At 34.0% G+C, this 26475-nt stretch overlaps 1 protein-coding gene across 6 annotated transcripts in view; it reads right to left on the bottom strand.

Moving 5' to 3' along the window:
* The window catches only part of LOC114329807 (transmembrane ascorbate-dependent reductase CYB561), a 561950-nt gene that overhangs the window by 82045 nt on the left and 453430 nt on the right, over positions 1–26475 (bottom strand). For all 6 annotated transcript variants that reach the window (XM_028279039.2, XM_028279038.2, XM_028279037.2 and 3 more), the window contains one exon: positions 15408–15616. In XM_028279039.2, coding sequence (XP_028134840.1) covers positions 15408–15616 — 209 coding nt within the window. The remainder of the gene's footprint in view (positions 1–15407; positions 15617–26475) is intronic.

Genomic DNA, 26475 nt, shown 5'->3' with positions numbered 1-26475 from the left:
ACGTAATATATTTAGGTATTTATTTTTGTGGTGGAATAAATTCGTGACGGAGCAGGTGTGGAACTATTGTTTAATGGCTTTGACACTGGAGAGGAAACTGTGCGAATGAGAATATCTATCGGTATATTCATTATCGTAAATATATTTGGAAGTTTATTAGTTTGGCGCTATATCAAACTTTCTCGAGTTTATTATCTGTATTATTGGCGGCATTTCATAGAACTAAAACTATACAGAGTGTAAGGAAAGCCTTAGTAGATGCTATGCTAATAATGTACCCCTTCCATTCATATCTTAGATAACTAAGAATGGCCTAAAGAATGTTACATATATAATCCTAGTACCTATATGGTCCAACTTCCGATAAGACAGTAGATGAAACAGAACAAGTTTTTATACCGAAGTACAAGACTTGGATAATACAAAGGATAGAGACAATTTTATCTCAAAATTAGGAAAATCAGAAGTAGAAGTCTTGATGTGCCTTCCACGACAAATGTTGGCAATCATTTTGGCAATGGACGGCCGTAGCTCAGCGACAAGATACTGGCCATCTAAACCAGAGGCCAAGAGTTCGAATCTCGGCACCAACAATGGTATGAGCGGGTTCACCATGCTTCTGAGGGATCGTAAAGCCATCGGTCCCCCTGAGCTAGTGTGCATAGGCTTCCCTAGCTACGTGAAATAGGGTTAAAGATGCACTTGGCACTAGATCCTGTCAGAAAGGATCTCCCCTGCAAAAATGCCATAGAGCAGCAGCGTGGAAAGGCTACATAGATGTTGTGTTGTTCTTAGGTTCTTTAACCAGGATGTTCTTTTTCTTTCTTAACCTCACTTTTCAAATATTTTTCTTTTGGAAAAAGGATGGCTTCTTCTTCTTCTTCTTCCTCTTTATAAGCAATTCTGCTTATTCATTGGCGGATTGATACCTTTACGGAAGGTTGTCACTCCATCTTTTGCGCGGTCGGCCGTTACTTCTTCTACCGATTGGTGATTTATCTCGTGCTATTTTGACCACACGTGTCTCCCCCATTCTGGTTATGTGGTTGTTCCATTATTTTTTTCTATTTAGTGTCCATTCGCTTATACACTGTACGTTACATTGTTTTCTAATATCTTCGCTCCTCTTTCGATCTCTCAGTGTATTTCCTGTAATTCTTCTCAGTACTCTCATCTCTGCCGTTTCCAGTAGTCTTTGTGTTGTGGCTTTATCGGGTCTTGTTTCTGATGAATATGTCATTATTGGTCTTACACTGGCTTTATAAATTCTTGACTTCATCTCAGTGTTAATATGTCGGTTTCGCCATATAGTGTTATTAAGGCATCCTGCCAATCTATTTGCTTTTTGTACTTGATTTCTCACTTCTTTGTCTAGGTCTCCGTAACTTGACAATGTAATTTCAAGGTATTTTTCTTCCATTACTTGTTTAATACTGATACCATCAATTTATAGTTTGCATCTGATTGGTTCTTTACTGATTACTATTGTTTTGGTTTTCTGAGATGAAATTGTCATATTGAATTCTTTTGCTCTTATGTTAAATCTGTGGACTAATCTTTGCAGACTATCTTCATCTTGGGCTATCAATATTGCGTCGTCTGCGTAGCAGAGTATTTTTACTTCTTTGTTTCCCATTCTATATCCTCTTCCTTTGTTGACGTTTTTGATGATTTCATCCATGATTAAATTGAAAAGCATAGGACTCAATGAGTCTCCCTGTCTTATTCCGCTGCCTATATCTATAGGTTCTGTAAGTTGTCCATCTATTCCGACTTCCATTTTGTTGTTTTGGTAGATGTTCTCAATAGTTTTTATGATATCTAGAGGGACTTCTCTATTATACAGAAGATGGATTACATCTTTGAGTTTTACTCTGTCAAATGCTTTCTTTAAGTCAATCAGACATAGAAATGCTGGTCTATTACACTCTAGAGATTTCTCAGTAATTTGCGTTATGACGAATATTGCATCTGTACACGATCTTCCAGTACGAAAACCCTGTTGTTCATCTGCTAAACTTATCCTCTGATTCATTACGTCTTGTAAGATTTTAGTTGTAAGTTTTAGGGTAGTATTTAATAAGTTGATACCTCTGTAGTTTTCTGACTGCTCTTTATCTCCTTTTTTGAATAGTAGAATTAGTTCGCTTGTTCTCCATTCTTCCGGTATTTTATTGTGTTTTATGATTTTGTTAATTAATGTTGTTAATTGTTCTGTCACTGCTACTCCACAATATTTCAGTAATTCGTTTGGTATTCCATCCTTACCTGCAGCTTTTCCGTTCTTCAGCTTTTCGAGTGTTTTTCGTACTTCCTGTGCACTTATATTAACATCTTCATTTGTGGTAATTTCTGGTGTTTCCGGTTCTAACATCATTTGTTCTTCCTCTGCATAGAGCTTTTTTAGATAGTCAATCCATGTATCCTTTTCTATGTGTTTTGGTTCTATTAGTTCCTTTACCTCCGTTCTTTGACCTCTTATAAAGCGCCATATTTCCTTTTGGAGACCATAAAAATCATGTTCCATTTCTTTCGAAAAACGTTTCCAGTGATCATTTTTTATTCTTCTTACTACTGAATGTGTTTCGTTTCTTATAGTCTTATAATTATCGTATGGCTCTTTTGTTTTAGTTGACATGTGTTTTAGGTAAGCTTTTTTCTTCTCTTTACATTTTTCCTTCACTTCTGTACAAAACCATGGAGTTCTTCGTCTTGGAACGATTTATTTTTATTAATGTTTCTTTCACCAAAAACTTCCTTGGAAGGAAAATGGATGGCTTGTAGGAGGTATTTCGCATAATGTGTCCAAAGTATTCCAGCTTTAAAGCTTTTTTTCTCGATTCTTGTTCATTCTGCTAAGAACCTCGTCATTCGTGACTGGGTCAGTCCACGGGATCTTATAGCCACATGTTAAATGCTTTCAATCTTCTGCGCATATCTTTGATCAAGGCCCACGATTCAACATCATAAAAAGGATAGAGAAGACGTAGAATCGCAGCATTCTTACTTTTATACCAAGAGAGAGGTAGTGGCTCTTGAAAAAGGTCCGCATCCGGTTGAAAGTGAATCTAAGTTTTCAATCTTCTTGTTTTTGGTACCTACATTCTTCAGTCACCCTTTCCATTAAGATTTTATTGTCGTAGAGTTGACTTTCTGACATTTTTTTCTGGCTAATTTTCATGAGCTTTGTCTTCTTTACGTTATATTGGGTCCATACTGTTGGCTACAATACGTTATTTTGTTCATAAGGACGTGTAGGTTTTCTAGGTTGCCCACAAATACTATGTATGTGTCTATATATGTACGTGTACTATGTATGTGTACTATATATTTGCATATCTGATGATGTTTAGCCATTACTAGTTTCCAGCCATTTTCAGTTTCGTGCTAAACTTCGCTAAATATTCTTTCACGGTATGTATTTTCAAATATTTGCTTAGTTCACCCTTAATTCTTCAAGGCTTCACATTGTTTCTTTGAGCAGTATTCGTTTTTCCGATTGGTAGGTTGCTAACCTTGCCAATCAACCCTCCACATTTTATCCGGGTTTATTACCCCAGGAAGACAAAATGCATGGTTATAAGAGCAGATCCAATAAGATGTAAATTGGAGCTAGAAGGTCAGATAATAGAACAAGTGATGCATCACACTATCTAGCTACGGAAGGCTCGAAACAGAAGTGAAAGATCAAGTGAATAGAGAAAACAGAGCCGCAGGTTGCCTGAATGACACAATATGGAGAAATAAAAATATCGGAAAAGAAATGAAAGGCAGAATTTACAAAACAGTCATCAGACCAATAATGATATACGCGGCAGAAACACGACCGGACACAGAGAGGACAAATAGATTGCTCGAAACAGCGGAGATAAAAACCCTTCGAAAAATCGATGGTAAGACTCTATGGGACAGAGCTAGAAGTACAGATATACGACGGAGATGCAAGGTGGATAACATTAATAACTGGGTAAGAAACAGAAGAATAGAATGGAATGACCACATAAGCCGAATGACAACAAATAGGGTAGTCAGGACAGCGAGAGACGGTTCCCCAATAGGAGGACGATCAGTGGGAAGACCACGAAAACGATGGAACGACAACTTACTAGAGGCACATTGAAAAAACAGACAGAGCCATGTCTATACAATAAGAAGAAGACCCTTAATTCTGAGATTTAAGGTCTGATTCCGGCAAAGGTTTCTAATTATTTTCAGATGTGGGTTATTAATTCCTGCTCTTTTAGTATTTGCAGAATCCTAACGTGCTCTACTCCATCAAACGCTGTCTAGTAATCAACCAGACATGCGTCTAGGTCGCTATTGACTTTTCTGCATCTCTTGAATAGATCTGGGAACAAAACTTTTCTCTTACCAATAACTATTTATTTTAATTTTTTTAATTTCTCCGTATATAGATGTAGCATTCAAGTATGTTCATATAAAAAACTTATATGTATAGCGATATTATTTTAGCGACGATTTCTGCAAATAAATAAAAACAACAGATAATAAAAAAATAATCATTTGCCATTATGCGCTTCCTGTCTTACAAATGATATGACAATATTATCATCCTTTTCGTTGTAGATACATGCCTAATTTAAATAATATCTATATTTTTAACGAAATTAAATTATCACAAGCTATATTTGTGTTAAATAAAAAATGAAAAATAAATATTTCTAAATTAAAAATAGAACTAATTATAAAAAGATTAGGTAAACCCCAAAGATAAATATTTATTTGGTAAAAATAAATAAAATTACGAATTGCAGAAATAGATGTCCAGACTAGAAAGAAAGTAAAAACGGGATTGAAAGGCCTGTTACAAGCGAACCTTATTACATCGTCTTCTACGATCCTGTGCTTCCATTTCCCATTATTGCACCTTTGGGATAGCCTACTGATCTTCTACCATCTGCTCTCTCAAAAAACACTGTCTTTAGCTCTCTGTCTTCCTGTGATCTTGCCACATGACCTGTCCATTTTATCCCATTGGCTTTAATGTCTGACGAAGTTTTTAGTACCATACAGAGTCACCAATTCAGTATTGCGGCGCCTTCTTCACTCTCCTGTTAATTCATCTCTTTGCGGGCCAAATACCATTCTGAGAACTTTTAAAATACCAGCAACTTGACAAAGAATGAACATGCCCAGTCTTAATTTAGATTGTCTTTTTAGCAGTTTAAATCTTAATAATTACGATAAGGAGTAATCCTTGCTGGGACCTCTTTTTCTTTGTGGTTGTCATCTGCGGTTACCGCCTCCAGATATTTAAACTCTTTTACGACTTCGAAGTTGTGGTCATTAATTGTTAGATTCTGCCTAACTCTTGGTAGTCTTGGTCTTGGAATTTTGTATACTAGCATGTATTTCCTCTTCTCTTCATTTATTCTAATATCCAGATTACCTATTTCCTCCTCAAGTTCAGAAAAGGCCTCTCTACCGTCTCTTGTAGAATGAGCGACTGCATTTAGATCATTAGCAAAGGCCAACAATAGTTTTAATCCTCGATTCGTAAATCCCCTTGACAGATTAAATGATATTTTACTTATTGCATATTTTAAGGCCAGATTAAATAGCAACGGTGATAAGAGATCTGCTTGTGTAAGTACTGATGTTATACTAAATGGTATCGATGTTTTGTTTCCTTTCTTTACGTGTGCATATAAGTCTGAAACGAGCCTTATTACTAATGATAAATATATAGCTTAAATTTCTTGTTTATCTTGCTAAAGGCGACGATAATGAATTACCAACACCTGAAGTTACAACAAACAAAGAAATAAACATAGAGGAGGGAGAGCTAAAGGAAGCATTAAGAAAATTAAAACAGAAAATATCCAGGAGAGGACAGAATATCGAACGAACTATTAAAGTACGCAGGACAAGATCTGACTAAACAACTATTAAAACTAATACAAAAAGTAATAGAACAGAATAGAATACCACAAGAATGGAGATCAAGCATCCTCATAGCTCTCTTCAAGAAAGGAGACAACTCGGACCCGAAGAATTACAGAGGAACTAACTTATTAAACACAACATTAAAATTAACAACCAAAGTGATAACAAACAAACTAAATGAAATTATAACATAAGCAGAAGAACAATAAGGTTTTAGGTCGGAAAGATCATGCACCGACGCTATATTTATAATGAGGCAAGTTCAAGAGAAATCGTTAGAATACAACAAATCGGCATGTTTATGTTTCGCGGACCATAAGAAAGCATTTGACAGGGTCAAATTAAAGGACGTTATCCATTTATTATATGTACTCAAGAGAGGTACCTCTAGGAATAATTAAATCGATCGACAACATCTACCAGAACAACACAATAAAAGTAAAAGTAGAAGATGAACTAACTGACCCAATTGAAGCTGGCAATGGGATACGACAGGAAGATTCCTTCAATCCTTAATTATTGTTCAACCTGATCATGGATGAAATAATAAAAAAAGTAAGAACTAAAAAAGGATATCAAATGGGAGAAAAACAACTTAAAATAATCTGCTAGGCAGACGATGCAATACTAATCTCTCAAAGTGAAGATGATTTACAACGTATGGTCACCAATTTAATATAACCGCCAGGTAATTTAACATGTTAATTTCCCAAAAAAAGACAAAATGCATGGTTACAACAGCAAATCCAATAAGATGTAAATTGGAGCTGGAGGGTCAGATAAATATAACAAGTGATGGAGTTACGCATCTATATCTACGCATCACACTATCCAGCTACGGAAGGCTAGAAACAGAAGTGGAAGATCAAGTGAATAGAGCAAGCAGAGCCGCAGGTTGTCTGAATGACACAATATGGAGAAACAAAAATATCGGAAAAGAAATGAAAGGCAGAATTTACAAAACAGTTGTTGTTATTACGGTTGAAAATTTAGTAGTAACGTTTGTTGAGTTTTGGTTGTTTATAACCGATTATTTTGTCCTTGGAGGATGTATAATTTGTATGTTTGGATGTATATGCTTTTTGTGTGAGTCAGTGAGAGAAGATTTTTGTTGTAGAGTTTTTTGTTTTGAACGCCTTGTTAGCAAATCAACAACGTTCATTCTTTTTCAATAAACATTTTTGAGAAAGCACTTGAAGCCTGGTCGGCGATTTGGATTCCCAGTTTTTTTAATTGAAATGGTACTTTTTCAATCCTTTGGTGGGATGTACTGGGAATTCTCTTATTGAGGTATCCGTTGGTGTGCTGGAAATTTGGGGCACGTAAAGATTTGTCTTGGAAAATCCTCTAGAGATTAATTCGATGTTTATTGCTGGCCAGGCTGAGAGTCGTGTAATAGACCCTTTTGTATGTTAAAGGTAAGCTGAAGTCATTTTTGTTCAGTTTATTGGTTCTCAGTTTTAAGAAGTTAGTTCAGTTATTTTTATTTTCTTTTTCTTTTGCTAGGGTGTTCCGGTATTCAGTAATTGTATTTATCGATCCTGAGGCTTTAAAGAAGTAATAGAAGTACATTTATTTACCAGATTTACATTTATTCAGTATATTGGAAATAATAAATTTGGCAGATTTATTTAGAAGTTCGATATTTGACGTGACATTTTGACAAAATTTAAGGAAGATTGCAGTGTGTTTATCCAGGCAAATGATTTTTTTTATTGAAGGAAATAAGGACGGTAATAGATTTTATTTTATTTTATGGGAGAAAACAAGAAAGAACAAGGTACAATTTAGATTGGGTTAAGGGGTCTAAAAAGGGGACTAAACTACAATGATTTTTATATTTATGTGAAGGAAACAGCTGGTTCTGGTTTATTTTTTTAAATTAATTACTTACTTTTGTTCTTATAAACTATTGAAATCAAAATTAATATTTGTATGTAAAAAGGGACTTAAAATTTTGTTGACATTATATTCTCTATAGTTATCTAGTGTTTTATTTGAACTGTCATGTCTCATGCTCATCTAAATCAAACCAACTAATTAAAAATAATAATTCCGACTGAGAAATAGCTGTGGTACATTTTTGGCGGCCAACTTAAGGGGCTTTTCAACCACCCGAGATTTTTATTTTTTTTTTAGATAGTTCAAGTAAGACATAGGTTACGTAGAGTTACAGAAGTTGAAAATTAATAATCAAAAGTTAAATGTACTTTTATTTAAAGTGAGGTAGAGGTTTTCTTGTCTTATTTTTTTGTGTATTTTAATTTCTCTAAAAGAAAATGTCGTTTAAACTTGATGTTGACCGTTTGGTCAAAGACGAACTTGAAGTTGAGTTGCAAATGAGAGGTATTATTTTGACTAATTGTAAGGTAGAAGAGTTAAAGAGTACTTTGCGTAGTTGCCTTGTTTTAGAAAAATTTGGCAAAATCCCTAACTTTGATTTACCTCCTGATATTCCTGCTGAGTTGACAAGTTGTGAAAATAAATTAAAAGAGATTCTGAATATTATTAATGCTTTTACAGGTACTGCAAACCAAATAAGAAGGATTGAGACTAAGTTTGCACATCTTTCAGGTAGATTGAACCGTATTCACAGTACAGACACTGATGAAATGTCAAAGCGTTCTGCATTGTTAAAGAAATTGATGGATTTGATAGGTGAATATACTACTAAGTCTAATGTTTTGAAAGCTAGTAATGTTGTTTCTGTAGAGATGCCTACTGATCCTAATTTTTATCATCATATTGATTTATCAGGTCTTAATTTAAATGATCCTAATGGTAATTCTACCCCTACTCGAAATATTTCTGCACCGAATGTGAGTAACCAAACAAATCAAACTTCGAATTCAACAGTTAATCCCATTGTTTCCTTGTCATCTAATAATTTTCCTTCAGAACCTGTATATAAGTGGGGAATTAAGTATTCTGGTAAACCGCAAAATTTTTCTGTATTTCTTGAAGAAGTTGAGGAGTATTGTAGGTCACGTAATGTAAATAAAATTCAGTTATTTTCTTGTGCTAGAGATTTATTTACTGGTAACGCTTTAGGTTTTTATAAATTGTATAGGAACTATGCTAGCAACTGGGATAGTTTAGTGAGCTTAATGAAGGAAGAATTTACCCTTTCTGCAGATGAGATCTGGCAGGATATTCTTCATACTACTCAGGAATCTAACGAATCTATTGGTATGTTTGTTGCCAAGATGACCAGTAAGTTCGAACAAATGCCAACACCAGTTCCGGACAGTTTAAAAATGCAGGTGTTACTTAAAAACATTTTACCTTTTTATCAGGAAAGATTAACTTTAGTCGAAGTAAAGAGTCCTTTTGATTTAATTGACTTGTGTCGAAAAATTGAGCAAACTCGAATTAATATTGAGTCGTTTAAGCCTTCTTCTAGTAGTAGAGCTAATTCTTCTCGTCATCACGTTGTACAAGAAGTAGAGGCGCGAGTACCTAAATGCTGGCGCTGTAATGAGTATGGTCACGTGGTTAAGGACTGTAAGAGGCCAAAACGTGTGTTTAGATGCTTTGGTTGTAACAAGGAAGGTTTTACTAAAAATACTTGTCCTCAATGTAATTCACAGAATCGTAACAATAATAATTCTAGAACTGGAAACAATTCTGGAAATAATTCGGGAAACGGCAACCGGAGATAGTGGACGACCGGGCTATCTCGAATCGGAACGGACAGTTAACGGTCGATAAGGAAGAAGGTAGTGATAATTTTTATTCATTTAAGTTAGTTTTAGATTATATTTTAGCACAGAGTAATGACAGTGAATGTCCTTATGTAGAAGTTGATATCTTAGGTAAGACAGTATTCGGTTTATTGGATTGTGGAGCCAATAAAGTTTTTGTAAATATGCCTACATGGGAGATTTTACGTAGTTTAGGTGTACATTTAAAAACTGTTCCAGATGGGTCTTGCAGAGTTGCGGATGGTAGTCAGAGTCCTTTATTAGGTGTAGCTTCGGTGCCTATAAAACTTCGTGATGTTGTTAAGGTAATTGATGTTTTCGTTTGGCCACAATGTAGACACTCTTTAGTACTAGGTGTAGATTTCTGGGTGCGAATGGGTATTGTACCAGATTTACGAAAAGGAGAGTGGTTTTTCTCTTCGGAAGTTATGAGTGTTCCAGTGGTTAATTCGATACAATCGGAATCTGAACTTCTACCAGAGCAACGTAAACAGCTTAACGAACTCGTTGATTCTTATTTTTCTAGTATCGACCCAGACAAATTAACTTGTACTAATGTAGTTCAACACAAAATTGTAGTTAGTCAACAAGAACCAATCAAGCAGAGGTTTTATCCGGTATCACCAATTAAGCAGGATATGATCAACAAGGAGCTGGACAAAATGCTGAAGCTTGGTGTTGTCGAACAGTCACACAGCGGATGGTCTTCACCAGTGTTGCTGGTACCTAAAAAGAATGGGGAATGGCGTTTTTGCGTTGATTTTAGGAAAGTAAATCGTGTTACTGAGCGTGATGCTTATCCTTTACCCTATATAAATAGCATTTTAAGTAAGTTAGGTGGTTAGGAGATATTTGTCAACAATGGACATTAAGAGTGCCTATTGGCAGGTGGGTCTTACTGAAGAGAGCAAGCAGTACACGGCGTTTACTGTGCCAGGGTGTGGACTTTTCCAGTATTGTCGTATGCCTTTCGGATTGCACAACGCTCCAGCTACGTTTCAAAGATTAGTAGATAATCTATTAGGTCCTGAACTCTCTGAGTATGTTTTTGTGTACTTAGATGATATATGTCTGGCTACGTCAACTTACGATAAACATGTCGAAGTCTTGACAGAAATCTTTGCCAGATTGAAAAAAGCCAATTTGACCCTTAATAAAGAAAAATGTTCTTTCTGTGTGTCAGAACTTAAATACTTGGGTTATGTTGTTAACTCTAGTGGTCTGTCTGTAGATCCGGCAAAAGTAGAGGCCATTGTGAATCTTCCACGACCCACCAATGTCACTGAAGTCAGAAGAGTCCTTGGAGTTATAGGATGGTATCGTAAGTTTGTAAATAGTTATTCAGATCTTATTTCACCTTTGTGTAGATTATTACAAAAGAACAAGAAGTTCGTTTGGGACAAAGCTTGTGAGGAAGCTTTTCAGAGTATTAAAGACGCTCTTGTCTCAGCACCTATTTTGTCTAGTCCTAATTTTGACAAACCTTTTTACGTACAAACTGATGCGTCAGCGTATGGTCTTGGAGCTGTCCTTACTCAAAAGTATGATGAAACTGAACATGTAATTTGTTATTTGTCTAGAACTCTAAATAGAGCCGAGAGAAACTATAGCAGTGTTGAGCGTGAATGTCTCTGTGTTTTGTGGGCGTGTGAAACTTTACGAGCTTATCTAGATGGTTATAAGTTCTACGTCATCACTGATTGCTACTCGTTGTTATGGTTGGACAATTTGAAGGACCCTCAAGGACGACTTGGTAGATGGGCCTTACGTCTGCAACAGTTTGACTATGAAGTACTGCATCGCAAAGGTAAGGATCACATAGTTCCTGACACCCTTTCGCGAGCTTTAGAACTACCTGTTGATAGTGTACATATGATAAATTCTGTAGAAATAAGTAATGTTCAAGCAATAAACCCCGAATGTGACGAATATGATTTTTCTTCTACCAGTGATAAATGGTATAAGAAAATGTGTAATAATGTAAATAAAAATCCTTTAAAATTTGTCAGATGGAGACTAGCAAATAATAAGTTGTATAAATATATTGATCAAGATTTTCCGAGTTTAAGAGATGATTGTGAATATTGGAAACTTGTAGTTCCAAAAGATTTTCGAGATAAGATACTTCAGAGGTGTCATGATTCTTGTGTTTCAGGTCATTTAGGTATCTACAAAACATTTCATCGTGTATCTCGCCTTTTCTATTGGCCTTTTATGAAAATGGACATTACGAAATATATAAGGAAATGTGAGGTTTGTTTAAGGACAAAGCCTGAACAGAAAAGTCCTGCAGGACATATGGGACAGGCTGTCGAACCCACAAAACCTTGGGAGATCATCAGTATGGACTTATTTGGACCATTGCCCAGAAGTTCAGCTGGTAATACTTGGATTTTGGTAGTTACTGATAAGTTCAGTAAATTTCCTCTTTTATTCCCTCTGAGAAAGGCAACTGCCACTTCTATAAGTAAAATTTTAAAAGAAAATGTATTTCTTTTGTTTGGTGTTCCCAGAGTCTTAAAATGTGATAATGGAAGTCAGTTCAAAGGTAATATTTTAAGATCTTTTTGTCAAGAGTTTGGAATCAGATTTCTTTTTACTCCAAATTTTACCCCTCATCCAAACCCTACTGAACGAATTAATCGTATCATGAAAACCATGTTGATGGCTTATGTTAAAGATAATCATAGGTTGTGGGATGTTAATTTACCTGAACTAGGTTGTGCTATTAGAACTGCCAAACATGAGGTGACAGGTCAAACACCATACTTCATTAATTTTGGTTGTGAGATGATGACTCATGGAAGTGAATATCATCTAAAAATAGGGAATGAAGAAAATAAACAACGTGTGTATGATCGTTCTAAAAATATGAATAGGTTGAGAGACTGGGTTAAGAAGCGGATTGATAAAGCTTCAGATAACACCAGAGAAAGATATAATTTAAGAAGAAGGGATGTTCATTTTAAGGAAAATGATTTAGTTTGGAAAAAGAACTATGTTCTTTCTGATAAAGCTAATTATTTTACATCTAAGTTTGCTGATAGATTTGTTGGACCTTTTAGAGTAAAGCGTAAGGTTGGTTATTGTACATATGAATTAATAAATGATAATGGTAAGTCTATTGGTCACTGGCATGTGAAAGACTTGAAACCTCACCCACAGAACTCTGATAGCCACGTTGAATCGGATTCTGATGTAGATAGTGTAACATAGTATGTATTTTTAACAAGTTTCTTTGGGATTCAATTCAAAGAAACTTAATTTTCTTTCCGGAAGGAAAGGTGGAGTTATTACGGTTGAAAATTTAGTAGTAACGTTTGTTGAGTTTTGGTTGTTTATAACCGATTATTTTGTCCTTGGAGGATGTATAATTTGTATGTTTGGATGTATATGCTTTTTGTGTGAGTCAGTGAGAGAAGATTTTTGTTGTAGAGTTTTTTGTTTTGAACGCCTTGTTAGCAAATCAACAACGTTCATTCTTTTTCAATAAACATTTTTGAGAAAGCACTTGAAGCCTGGTCGGCGATTTGGATTCCCAGTTTTTTTAATTGAAATGGTACTTTTTCAATCCTTTGGTGGGATGTACTGGGAATTCTCTTATTGAGGTATCCGTTGGTGTGCTGGAAATTTGGGGCACGTAAAGATTTGTCTTGGAAAATCCTCTAGAGATTAATTCGATGTTTATTGATGGCCAGGCTGAGAGTCGTGTAATAGACCCTTTTGTATGTTAAAGGTAAGCTGAAGTCATTTTTGTTCAGTTTATTGGTTCTCAGTTTTAAGAAGTTAGTTCAGTTATTTTTATTTTCTTTTTCTTTTGCTAGGGTGTTCCGGTATTCAGTAATTGTATTTATCGATCCTGAGGCTTTAAAGAAGTAATAGAAGTACATTTATTTACCAGATTTACATTTATTCAGTATATTGGAAATAATAAATTTGGCAGATTTATTTAGAAGTTCGATATTTGACGTGACATTTTGACAAAATTTAAGGAAGATTGCAGTGTGTTTATCCAGGCAAATGATTTTTTTTATTGAAGGAAATAAGGACGGTAATAGATTTTATTTTATTTTATGGGAGAAAACAAGAAAGAACAAGGTACAATTTAGATTGGGTTAAGGGGTCTAAAAAGGGGACTAAACTACAATGATTTTTATATTTATGTGAAGGAAACAGCTGGTTCTGGTTTATTTTTTTTAATTAATTACTTACTTTTGTTCTTATAAACTATTGAAATCAAAATTAATATTTGTATGTAAAAAGGGACTTAAAATTTTGTTGACATTATATTCTCTATAGTTATCTAGTGTTTTATTTGAACTGTCATGTCTCATGCTCATCTAAATCAAACCAACTAATTAAAAATAATAATTCCGACTGAGAAATAGCTGTGGTATTGTTAGACCAATAATGACATACGCGGCAGAAACACGATCTGACACCGAGAGGTCAAAAGATTTCCCGAAACAGCGGAGATGGAAACCCTTCGAAAAATCGATGGTAAGACTCTATGGGACAGAGCTAGAAGTACAGATATACGAAGGAGATGCAAGGTGGATAACATTAATAACTGGGTGAAAAGCAGAAGAGTAGAATTGAACGAGCACATAAGCCGAATGACAACAAATAGAGTAGTAAGGATAGCGAGAGATGGTGCCCCAATAGGAAGACGATCAGTGGGAAGATCACGAAAACGATGGAACGACAACTTACTAGAGGTCCATTGAAAAAACAGACAGAGCCATGTCTATATAAAAAGAAGAAGAAGAAGAAGAAATTTCTTATTAGAGACGGCAACACAGCCATACCCTTGCCTCCCTTGACACAAGCGAACCTCAAGACGACAGAGAAGAGACTTCAACACCAACCACCAATCGGTCATATTATATATTTTTTCAAAATTTTATGTCAATAAAATCTAATTCGTATGAGTATGCGTTTTTATACGACCCAATAAGTTAATATACAGTCCACCAAGGCATTTATACACTTCTTCTTTTGGAATCATACGCTATGCAACGTGTATTGTAACTATGAGAGTAAACTGGAAAGACAATACATACAGTGGAACCTCGATAACTCGGATTAATCGGGACCGCGGCCGATCCGGGTTATCGAAAATCCGGGTTAGCCGGAGAGCATTGTAAAAATTAATATAATACGGTATACTTATAGATAAAGTCCGTTATAATTAAAACAACATGAAATATATATGCACAGTACACATCTAACTTACCTATTAGTATTATAGTTGTAGTATAGACAGTATAGAGTATTGTTCATTTCTAGGTAAAAAAAACTCAGTCAGTTTCGGTTGTGTCAATTTCGTCTGCCATCGGAGCGATGCTATGTTATTTAAGAACAGTGGCTCTTTCATTGTTTAAAGTTTAAAAGACCATTGTTCTAAAAATAATTTTTTAAAAGACAGCTGAAAATAAATAAAGGAATAAAAGGTGCCTGTTGTTTGCGATAGCCCGATAATGGATAATGAACGTCGCTCTGCCGCCGCTGCCGCCGTGTTCCATGAGTCATTTTTACCGTATATTTCAAATTACACAAATACCCATTATCTCTCAAATATTATATTATGGTCGAAGCCAAGTTTTATCAATGAAACTCGATATTTTTAAGACATTCCAGAAGCGGCTACAGATAAAATGTTTTAACATAATACATACATTTTTATTGTTGAAATATTTGTCTGATGAAAATCGGTCCGGGTTAGCCGGACTTCCGGGTTATCGGGGGCCGACTTATCGAGGTTCCACTGTATTACTAAAACTATCTCTATTTTACCTGTAATGCAAATAGTCCCATAGTAACAAGTCCAATCCAACTATGCAACGAATAAAAGTTGGGTTTGGGTGGGCTGCTTAAATTGTGGGAATCTAATACTGCTAAGAATCCAACAGCTACACATGGTATCGCCAGTGCGTGGAATATTGTGTGAAGGAGCTTGACGTAGATCCTCCGACAGCATCTGCATATCCTGTACAAGAGTATAGCTGAAAAAGAGAAATGGTTTAATATAGTTTAATGACTATAAAACGTTCTAAAATATACGGTTTTCACCCCCAAAACCCATGCAAGTTAATACATTTGTCGCTCTATTTGTTATTTTTTTTTTGAAGCGAAGCTTCTATGTTACTAATGTATTAATTTTTCTCTATAGGAAAATGCGCAGTAGATCGTCACGAAATTAGCGACATAAAATAGGTGTAAGAGTCCATTTACTAGACGAGGGGAGTCCGTTATGTATGTATATATGCTGCAAAACACATGATCAAATAAACAGGAATCTAAAATTTAAGTACCTTAAAGTAAATTAAATTACAAATTGAAGAGTCTCAGATGCAGAATTCACCATTATAATAAAATTAAAATGGTAAATAGATATTTAAATCTGAGACTTTTCGTGTTAATGTACAATTCTTTCTGGTACATCCTTAATCTGCGACTTTTACAATTTATAAGACCTCAGATTTTCTATATTCGTCGTCTGCGGTCTTATAAATTGTAAAAGTCGCAGATTAAGGATGTACCAGAAAGAACTTTCAACACGAAAAGTCTCAGATTTAAATAACTATTTACCATTTTAATTTTATTATAATGGTGAATTCTGCATCTGAGACTCTTTAATTTGTTAAGAGATGTCGCTGGATCGCGTCCCAATGAGAATTTGAATGATCTTTCAAATTCCCCTTAAATTGATGGTTGAGCTGTTTTTCGATTCAGAAGAGTGCACGCTAGCACTGTTGAAAAAGCCTGAAATGATGGAAATAGCTGTCCAGCGATTGTGCATCCCTCTGAATCAAAAACAAGTAAAACCATCTTTTACTAAATTAAAGTAATTTGAATATGTTTAATTATTTTAAAAGATGGCATATACAAAGAAGGTATAAAAAGTTATAACCCGTTAAAATGATCGTACTCGTACCGCCACGTTAAATTGGAGGGGAGAATTTCCTGAGCTCCATTTTTTATGATTACACTTCACATTGAAGCGCGCTGGAAAAATTTACAATGTCCCTCCTTCTGTGGCACGCAGAACATTCATTCTTTAAATTGGGGTAGCCCGAGAAAATAATAAGAACTGGTCTACTTTAACCTCTTGGAAAAATGGAAAAATAAAAAAAAATCAGTAGTTACCATAAAAAATATTGAAGTTTACTATAGTGGAAGTCACATTCAGACGGCAGTGTACAGATATAGCATATCAGTGATGCCAATTCTACTGCCATTGTAAATTTTGCTACTTTTTTAAAATAAGCAGGGCCAAACTCAAAAAACGTGTAGTATTTTTCCTTTTCACATTCATAAATATTTCCCAAATTATAATTCTTTTATAGGAGCCGGCCCATAACGTACGATTAAAAACTTTGACAACATTGTAGTTATTTCTGCCATATAGAAAGCACAGGCGTATCTCTGTAACGCTGCCATCTGAATGTGAACTTCAGTATATTCTTTATGTAAATACACAGTGTTAGCCAAAAATCCCCTCCCCCCTCATATCTTTTGAACGGTTACACTTATGATAGTGAAATTTGGAGGGAGGAAATAAACAAATGGAGGCTTCTCAACCAGTCATAGAGGACGTAATAGTCATACATGACGTCATAGAGCAACTATGACCGATAATTTTAAATGGTACCTTATGGCAAGTGATATCTCGTTTGAAAGGTCTCCTAATCATTTTTGCATGTGTATTATTCGAATATTTATTTCTACAGTGTTAACAAAAATTGTGTCCTTACTAGTAAACTACGATGCAGAAGTATAGAATAAATTCATTACTCCAGAAACAGACGACTTTAAAACAAAATCTTAAAAAACGTCAATTTTAATGTTTGGCTGGCCATGAATTGCTATATTATATCTGTTGGTGATTAAGTCGTCAGTGTTGGCGTAATGCCGTAATCGACGATTTTTTTAAATACAAACTGAAGCACGGCACGACATACCTCATTTGAAAGGTCTCCTATTCGCATTTGCAACGTTTGCAACAAATGTTTTATAGGCAAAAATGATGTTTTTACTTTTTATGATTGTTAAAACAAAGTAATATCCGCTGTACGTTTTCAATGATTTGTTATTAGCTGTCTCTCATACCTTTTGGAACTTTTAAAAACCTTTATTTTTTAGCTGTTTTTTTTTGTTTACTGGCCTATTGAAATTTGGCCAAATTGTTATATACTTTCCATAAAAAAATGTTCTGTACACAATATTTTCAGATTTGGAAAGCTTCTGTAAATTTATTTCACTATATTTACTGTAAGAGTCATCAGTAGTAATTGCACAAGAGCTCTAAAATTATCGAATTTTTCCCGAGTGACACTTTGACAGTTTTAATTTCACGGCCCGAAGGGGAGTGAAATTATGTCCAAGTGCCACGAGGGCAAAAATTCGATAATAATTTTAGAGATCGAGTGCAATTTGCTGCGATTCTTTCATGAATAAAACTGCCAAAAACCAAAATTTTATTATAATCTATTTATGTAAGTACAAATTAGTACAATTAAACACACAGTTATAAATATTTGACGGTCGAAAGTCATCACTTTTATAATTTTTAAAACATTAATTGTCATTGTCACTGAATGTATTTTTTCGTAGCAACGAAGGGCACTGAACGTATTTTTTCTGACGTAATATACTTGACGACGGGATATTATCAAAAATTATCGGGTATAATATCACAAGAGAGTGAGAATAAATTGAAAATAATGCGACAGTTTTTCGAAAATTTGTTTGGCAATAGACACGAGAGCCCGCAGGGCTCGAGTGGCTATTGCCCAATGACAACAAATTTGAGTAAAAATGAAGCATTATTTTCTTATGTATTCTTACTGTCGTGTGATATTCGTAAGATTATTTTTTACTACGTATATTATGGATATTTTCTTAAATGTGACAGTTGTCAAAACTAGGAAACTGGTTGCCATTAAACAGAAATAATCTACTTAAAAAAAATTCTATCGATAATTTTCTACAGTAGATAATTCTCAGTATAATTTTAATCTGATTAGACAGAATTAAACACGTGATCAAATATCTTATACGATTGGAAGTTAAAATCATCAAAACATAATCACTTTAATTTTTATTTATGTAGCTTTGTATTGGTCAAAATCTCCTATGAATGAAATAATCGTAATATTACTGTTATAATAATAGTGTGTGTATTCAGTTTTCATTTAAGAGGCAACAGTAGCGATCAACAGATAGCAACAAACGCGGTCCAAGATTGCGGCTGTAATTTTGAATATTTTGTCGAGATATTTGGCACACATATCCGTAATATAGTACAGAGCCCAATTTGAGAAATATATTAGTATGTGGAAATTACTCTGTAATTAAATACAATATTAAAAAACGAGCCTGTAACGCCATTAAGAAAAACAAAAAAATACACTTTCTTCAAATAAACTTTTTTATCCCATGCCTAGATTTTGTGTTATTTTGGACCTACTAAAATTTTTTATTTCTAATAAGAAATCGCACATATTGTAACTAATAACTAATTAGGCAACATAGAGAAATTGTCACTGTCATTTTGACAAACCTGCGTCAGATTTTCTCTTATAGTCCAGCACGCATCTGTTTTGAGATGGACGTTGAGAGGTGACTCAAATTTTTTTGCAGAAATTGTTTGAGAATAACTCAAATAATAATATTTAAGTTATCCTCCCACTCAAAATGGTCCGGAACATTGTTTAAATAATTAAAATTTCAAAATATGAAGGAAAAAATTCGATTTTTTATTGGTTTTTTTATTATAACTTTAAAACTATTTATTTCTGAGAAAAGTTGTACTGACATAAAAGTTGCGTAATTAAATTTGCTACAATATAGAATTAGTTATAAATTTAAAAAATACTCACACTTGTTGCAAAATAGCAATAATTGCGAAAAAAACCATACAAAAACAAGTATTCGCATTTTACGCTTTTCAACAATTTATGCTACACTTAGGACCTTTATATTTTACTCAGAAAAACTTTATGATATAGTAAAACAACACTGTAAATTTAATTAAGATCGGTTTAATAGATTTTGCAAAATAAATTTTGCAATCCAGCTTTCGCAAAAAAAATTCATTTTTTTTAAATGTTGTAGGACTGAAAATAAAACAGATAGCAAGTTGAATTTTTTTTTGCTTATAGAAGTGTACTTTATCTTTCATTTGCAATTTGCAAAATTAAAATAGACTAATTACCACGGCGTCAGGAATTTTTTTAAATAAACATTAATTTTTGGTGCTACGCGCAGGACAGCAGTGTTCGATTCACACAAGTTGATTTCCACCAAAATTTCTTCGAATCTTTATCTAATATATTATTTTCTTACTCTATATTTTGTTGTATTTTAATATTTTAATTCCATAAAAATCAAACTAATTTTATTATTGTTTGTGAAATATTGTTTAAACAATTGCATATGTTTAAAAATAATAAACTTTTATTCTCTAAGTTAAAATATATGAACACAGAAAGTTTTTGCTAAAAAAAGTGTTATTTCAAAGGATAGAGTATGTGTTTTTATTTTGCAATAAACAAATTTATTTATTTATATGGAAATGTAGTAAAAACTAAAATATATCAATCATTATCAAAGGTCATTGGAATGCCCAATCAGAGCAAACTATCCGCTGTCCTGCGCATAGCACCAATAATTAATGTTTATTTAAAAAAATTCCTAACGCCTTGGTGGTTAATCGATTTTAGTTTTGCAAATTGCAAATAAAAGGTATAGTACACTTCTATAAGCAAAAAAAAATTCAACTTGCTATCTGCTTTATTTTCAGTCCTGTAACATTTTGAAAAAATGTATTTTTTTGCGAAAGCTTGATTGCAAAATTTATTTTGCAAAATCTTTTGAACCGATCTTATTTAAATTTACAGTATTGTTTTACTGTATCATAAAGTTTTTCTGGGTGAAATATGAAGGTCCTAAGTGTAGCATAAATGGTTGAAAAACGTAAAATTCTAATACTTGTTTTTGTATGGTTTTTTCGCAATTATTGCTATTTTGCAACAAGGGTGACTATTTTTTAAATTTAGGACCAACTCTATATTGTAGGAAATTTAATTACGCAACTTTTATGTCAGTACAATCTTTCTCGGAAATGAATACTTTTAAAGTTATAATCAAAAAACGAAGAAAAAAATCGAATTTTTTCTTTATTTTTTGACATTTTGATTATTTAAACAATGTTCCGGACCTTTTTGAGAGGGAGGATAACTCAAATATTATTATTTGAATTATCTTCAAGCAATTTCTGCAAAAAAATTTGAGTCACCTCTCAACGTCCAAATGTACTAATATTTTTACAGATGCGCCCTGGTCTATTATCTGTTCTGTTATCTTTATCGATATCTGTTCAGTGCAGTAGTATATTATTTTAAGAATTCGTTACTGTTGTTTCATAGAAATGTAGTGTTTATTTCTAGTTAATTTATTATATTTTTGTGTAAAAGAACTAAGTTGTTGGCCTATTTGAAAAAATATATTATTGTTAATTGTGAGTTTTATAATATGTAGATAGGTAGTAAGTATATTTTACTTATAAAATATTTCGAATTCTAAAATGCGAGTATATACAGTTTTAGGAGGATATTTTATTCTAAAAATATTATCAATAGTTTAAAAAAATGGGAAAAGTTCATTTAAAGTTCTATTTAAAAAAAGGGATGAAACTAGTTAGAGTGCTTTTGGCGCTCTATGAACTAAATAAAATAAGACGGCTCTTGTTTCGCTTCACAACGAAATGATTATTTCTTATTATTATTTCGTGCAAATACCTATGTTAACATAAAATTTTCACCCATTTTGGTTTATTTTTATAAAATGTTTATTTACTAATAATAAAATTGTTTTCTATTACTTCCATTTAGCGCGCCTATGAGTATAATTGTCAAAATATTGATCTTAGATAATGTCAAATTACCAGTGTTGCCAAAGTTTCACAGACCTTACGAAAAAAGGTATGATACTATCTCCAGAAGTTATATTGATGACGCGCTACTGTATGCTCTTAAATGTATACAGTAGACAGTAGGACCCCGATTATCCGTGCTCCTCGGTACCGGACGTTGGCACGGATAATTGAAAAGCACGGATAATCCGAACATGTATTTCTTATTGTAATACATATGTACGTATATCCATACATATAGCCCTACCATAAAAAGACAACAGAAAAAATAAATCTTTCATTATGAGTCTCCCTCTCCACGTATAGAGTTTCCGTCGACTGATTTACAGTGACGCTATTTTGATAAAACCTCAAAAATGCAATTTAAGTAATAGAAAATCATAGCACGGATAATCGGGGTTCTACTGTACAACAAAAACTCAATGTCAAGTCTACTTAATTACACTTAATATCAGGATAGGCGAAAACTTACGTAATTGAAAATAATTAGCAAATAAATTACCATTCTGCATATTTATAGCTATTAAAGCAAAAAACCGACGTATGCAAGGACATTTCCTTGTTTTTACTAATCATACATTTTTACAAATTTATTAGAAGAGTTTTATTTTGGTACATAATGTAATGGACGTCCCATTGAAATGCAAGTTCCACTAGTTTTACGATAATAGTATAAATAAAAATAAAAAGGGGGCCGATATTTATCATCTTCATAGTTCTCTTTGCCTTTATCTCCATGCGAGGTCGGCTACTATAATTAAATTTCTTAACAAGTTTCTATCTTCGGTCATACCAATATCAACCCCCTTTACCGACGTTGACCTGCTTAAGTGTATCCCCCAGGTCGTCGCTAGTCTTCCTCTCCTACTCCTCCCAGGAACCCGCAGATCAGCAGTTCATCATATTGGGTGATTAACGTTTCTACGTTGAACATGACCAAACCATCAACCTATGCTCTCTCATTTTGGCGTCAATTGGTACCACCCCTAGACTTCCCCTAATATAATTTCTTAATGTTTTCCTTCTATATCACTCCACTCATCCATCTAAGCATCCTCATTTACGCCACATGCATTCGTGTTGTTCCTCTTTCTTTTTAACGCACAAAATTGAGTTCCGTACAGTACAGCTGGTCTTATAGCTGTTTTATAAAAATTTCCCTTAAGCTTCATTGGAATTTTTCTCTCACACAACACACCAATTGCTTCCTTCCACTTCATCCATCCAACCCTAATTCTACTGCATACATCTCCCTCTATTTGCCCATATTTGTAAAACCGATCCTAGGTACTTAAAATTATTACTTTTCACATCCTTTTACCATCCAAATTCCAAAGGTATCATTTTATTTGTAGTAACTCCATCTTTACATAAAAATTCCAAATTCTCTGTTTTTGTCCTAGTAAGTTTTAAATCTTTTTCTGTAAGAGCCTATCTCCACTGTTCCAGGTTTTGTTTCAAATCCCCTTTCAGAATTTCCTACTAACACTACTAACATTATCAGCACGCATAAAGCCAATCTGCCCTGCATAAAGCCAAATTGATTATCGGATATTTTGGTTTCTTCACGTATCCGTCTATCAATTACTCTCTCCCATATTTTCATGGTGTGGCTAAGTAGTTTTATAGCCCTGTAGTTTGTACATTGTTGTATGTCTCCCTTGTTTTTTTGAAGTTATACTTCTTTAGGCACGAGGGTGAATTTTTATTTTGCCGGGCGCATGCGCACACCGACAATATGGTTTTAGTCGCTCAAACGTTATACGGGATCTGATTGGGTGTTAAAATCATCTGTCAATATTTGTTTAAATGGATATTATGCATAAACAAATGTTGTGTATATTAGTTTTTATTGTTGTGAGGACAGAGACAAAAAGCAAGTTTATAATAATTATTGTAGTGACTTTTAAAATAGTTTTTAAAAGCAACAGGTACGTACCTTATTGTAAATGTTTTAATATCCTAATAAAAAGTTACAAATTAAATACCTATTTGGAAAATGTACCTACCTAGCTAACCTAGCTACTTACCTACCTATTGTAGGTAATGCTTTGATTTACCAACAAAAATCTCCATCTAATATATTGCTTTTTTAGTCTATATTTTGTTGTATTTTAATTTCACAAGAATCAAACATATTTGATTAAACTAAGAGAATAAGCAACCGTCAAAAAATTTTAAAACGTTTAGATGCTATATCTTCCCACTTCATTCACGTGTCTCGGTAGTTAAATTCTGCGTGGGGTGAGTTCAAAATAATCTAACAAACTGATAGACGCAGGTTCAATTCCCAATGCAAATTTTTATTTTTTTTATACATTTTATGATTGTAAGTATATTTATTATATTTTTTTTTCAGAAAATACCTATTAAGTTAAAATTTTCTCAACAACTGTTCAGAAATAATTTCTTTGTTTCATGTTGCAATGTGTTTGCGTGTGTTTTATTCTTTTATTTTTTTAATTTTTGGTAGGTATTGTTTTAATAAAAATTTTTGGAAAGTAGTAAGTATTAAAATTAGTTTAATATTTAAATAAAATAGAAATAAACTGTTTAAAGTATATTGATTTCGTTGAAATCATATAATAGAAGTATAACTTCTTACGTGCGTACAAAGTACACACACATTCTTTTTTTTATTAGTACCTGTCTACTCTCCCATATTTTCATGGTGTGGCTAAGTAGTTTTATAGCCCTGTAGTTTGTACATTGTTGTATGTCTTCCTTTTTTTTTATTAGTCTCTGTCTACAAAAACAAGGGAGACATACAAGAATGTACAAACTACAGGGCTATAAAACTACTTAGCCACACCATGAAAATATGGGAGAGAGTAATTGATAGACGGATACGTGAAGAAACCAAAATATCCGATAATCAATTTGGCTTTATGCAGGGCAGATTGGCTTTATGCGTGCTGATAATGTAGTGTTAGTAGGAAATACTGAAAGGGGATTTGAAACAAAACCTGGAACAGTGGAGATAGGCCCTTACAGAAAAATATTTAAAACTTACTAGGACAAAAACAGAGTATTTGGAATTTTTATGTAAAGATGGAGTTACTACAAATAAAATGATACCTTTGGACTTTAGATGGTAAAAGGATGTGAAAAGTAATCATTTTAAGTACCTAGGATCGGTTTTACAGATATGGGAAAATAGAGGGAGATGCATGCAGTAGAATTAGGGTTGGATGGATGAAGTGGAAGGAAGCGATTGGTGTGTTGTGTGAGAGAAAAATTCCAATGAAGCTGAAGAGAAATTTTTATAAAACAGCTGTAAGACTATATGGAAGAGAGTAATTGATAGACGGATACGTGAAGAAACCAAAATATGGTAAAGTAAAATATGGTAAATAGTAGCATTCCATGGTGCCTAATGTATGCTGATGATGTAGAGTTAATAGGAAATAGTGAAAGATACTTAAAACAAAAACTGGAACAGTGGAGACAAGCTCTGGAGAAAAAAGGTTTAAAACTTAGTAGGACAAAAACAGAGTATTTGGAATGTTCATTTAAAGATGGAGTTAATACAAATAAAATGGTATCTTTGGATGGTGAAATGATTGTGAAAAGCAATAGTTTTAAGTACCTAGGATCGGTATTACAGAGTAATGGAGAAATAGATGGAGATGCATGCAATAGAATTAGGGCTGGATGGATGAAGTGGAAAGAAGCGAGTGGTGTGTTGTGTGGCAGAAAAATTCCAATGAAGCTGAAGGGAAAATTCTATAAAACAGCCACAAAACCGGCTATGATGTACAGAACTGAATGTTGGGCAGTGAAAAAGAATGAGGAACAACACCGATTGATGCCAAAATTAGAGAGCATAGGTTAAGATGGTCTGGTCATGTTCAACGTCGAGATGTTAATCACACAATACGAAGAATAGCTGAAGTGCAGATTCCTGGAAGGAGTAGGAGAGGATGACCAAAGTAGACCTGGGGGGAGACGATAAGGCAGGACATGTTGGTAAAGGGGATTAACATTGATATGACCCAAGATAGAATTGTGTGGAGAAATGCAATTAGGGAAGCCGATCCCGCGTAGGGATAAGGCAAAGAGAATGATGATGATGACTACATTATCAACACGCATGAACCATTTTGCTCCAAAAGAGGGCTTTTTGGAGGGCTCCAAAGCTATGGTGAGAATAGATGGAGATAGGACAGTCGCATTTATGTTGCCGTGATAAGCCGCAACAAAAGGATATTAAGCGAAAAAGCTATAGAGCTGAAACGGGAAGCTGCTGCGTTTGGTCTATATATAAATGAAAGTAAAACAAAATATATGGGGTGCACAAGGTCTAATCAACATGAGAATCTACGAGTAGACAGCCATACCTACGAATATGTCTCCAATTTTCCCTACCTAGGCTCAATAATAAATGGCAACAATAACACCAGTCAAGAAATACAAGCACGGATTCTTAGCGGTAATAAGTGTTTTTATGCATACAAAGACTTAATGAAAAGTAAGTTACTGAATCGTGAGTCTAAGCTAAGAATCTACAAAACAGTAATTAGACCAGTGGTCACATATGGATGTGAAACGTGGACCCTCTCAACCACTGATGAAAATTAACTGAGAATATTTGAGCGCAAAATACTAAGGAATATATTAGTACCAACACGATGGTTCGTGGAGAATTAAAATGAACCACGAGCTGGATGAACTAATGCAGAGCGCATATATTGTTAGATTTGTAAAGTCTCAAAGACTAAGCTGGCTTGGTCACTTAGAAAGAATGCCAGATAATCGAGTTGTGAAAGTAATCCAGAGATGGAAGCCCCAATGAAACAAAACAAGAGTAAGGCCCCGTAAAAGATGGATAGACGACGTAGAGGGGGATATTAGAACCATGAACATCAGGCAGTGGCGAAGGAAAGTATCCGACAGGGCAGAATGGAAAAACATTGTTAAGCAGGC

Source organism: Diabrotica virgifera, chromosome 4 (genome assembly GCF_917563875.1).
Source record: "Diabrotica virgifera virgifera chromosome 4, PGI_DIABVI_V3a".
Classification (NCBI taxonomy): domain Eukaryota; kingdom Metazoa; phylum Arthropoda; class Insecta; order Coleoptera; family Chrysomelidae; genus Diabrotica; species Diabrotica virgifera.
This window is presented reverse-complemented; position numbering and strand designations above follow the sequence as displayed.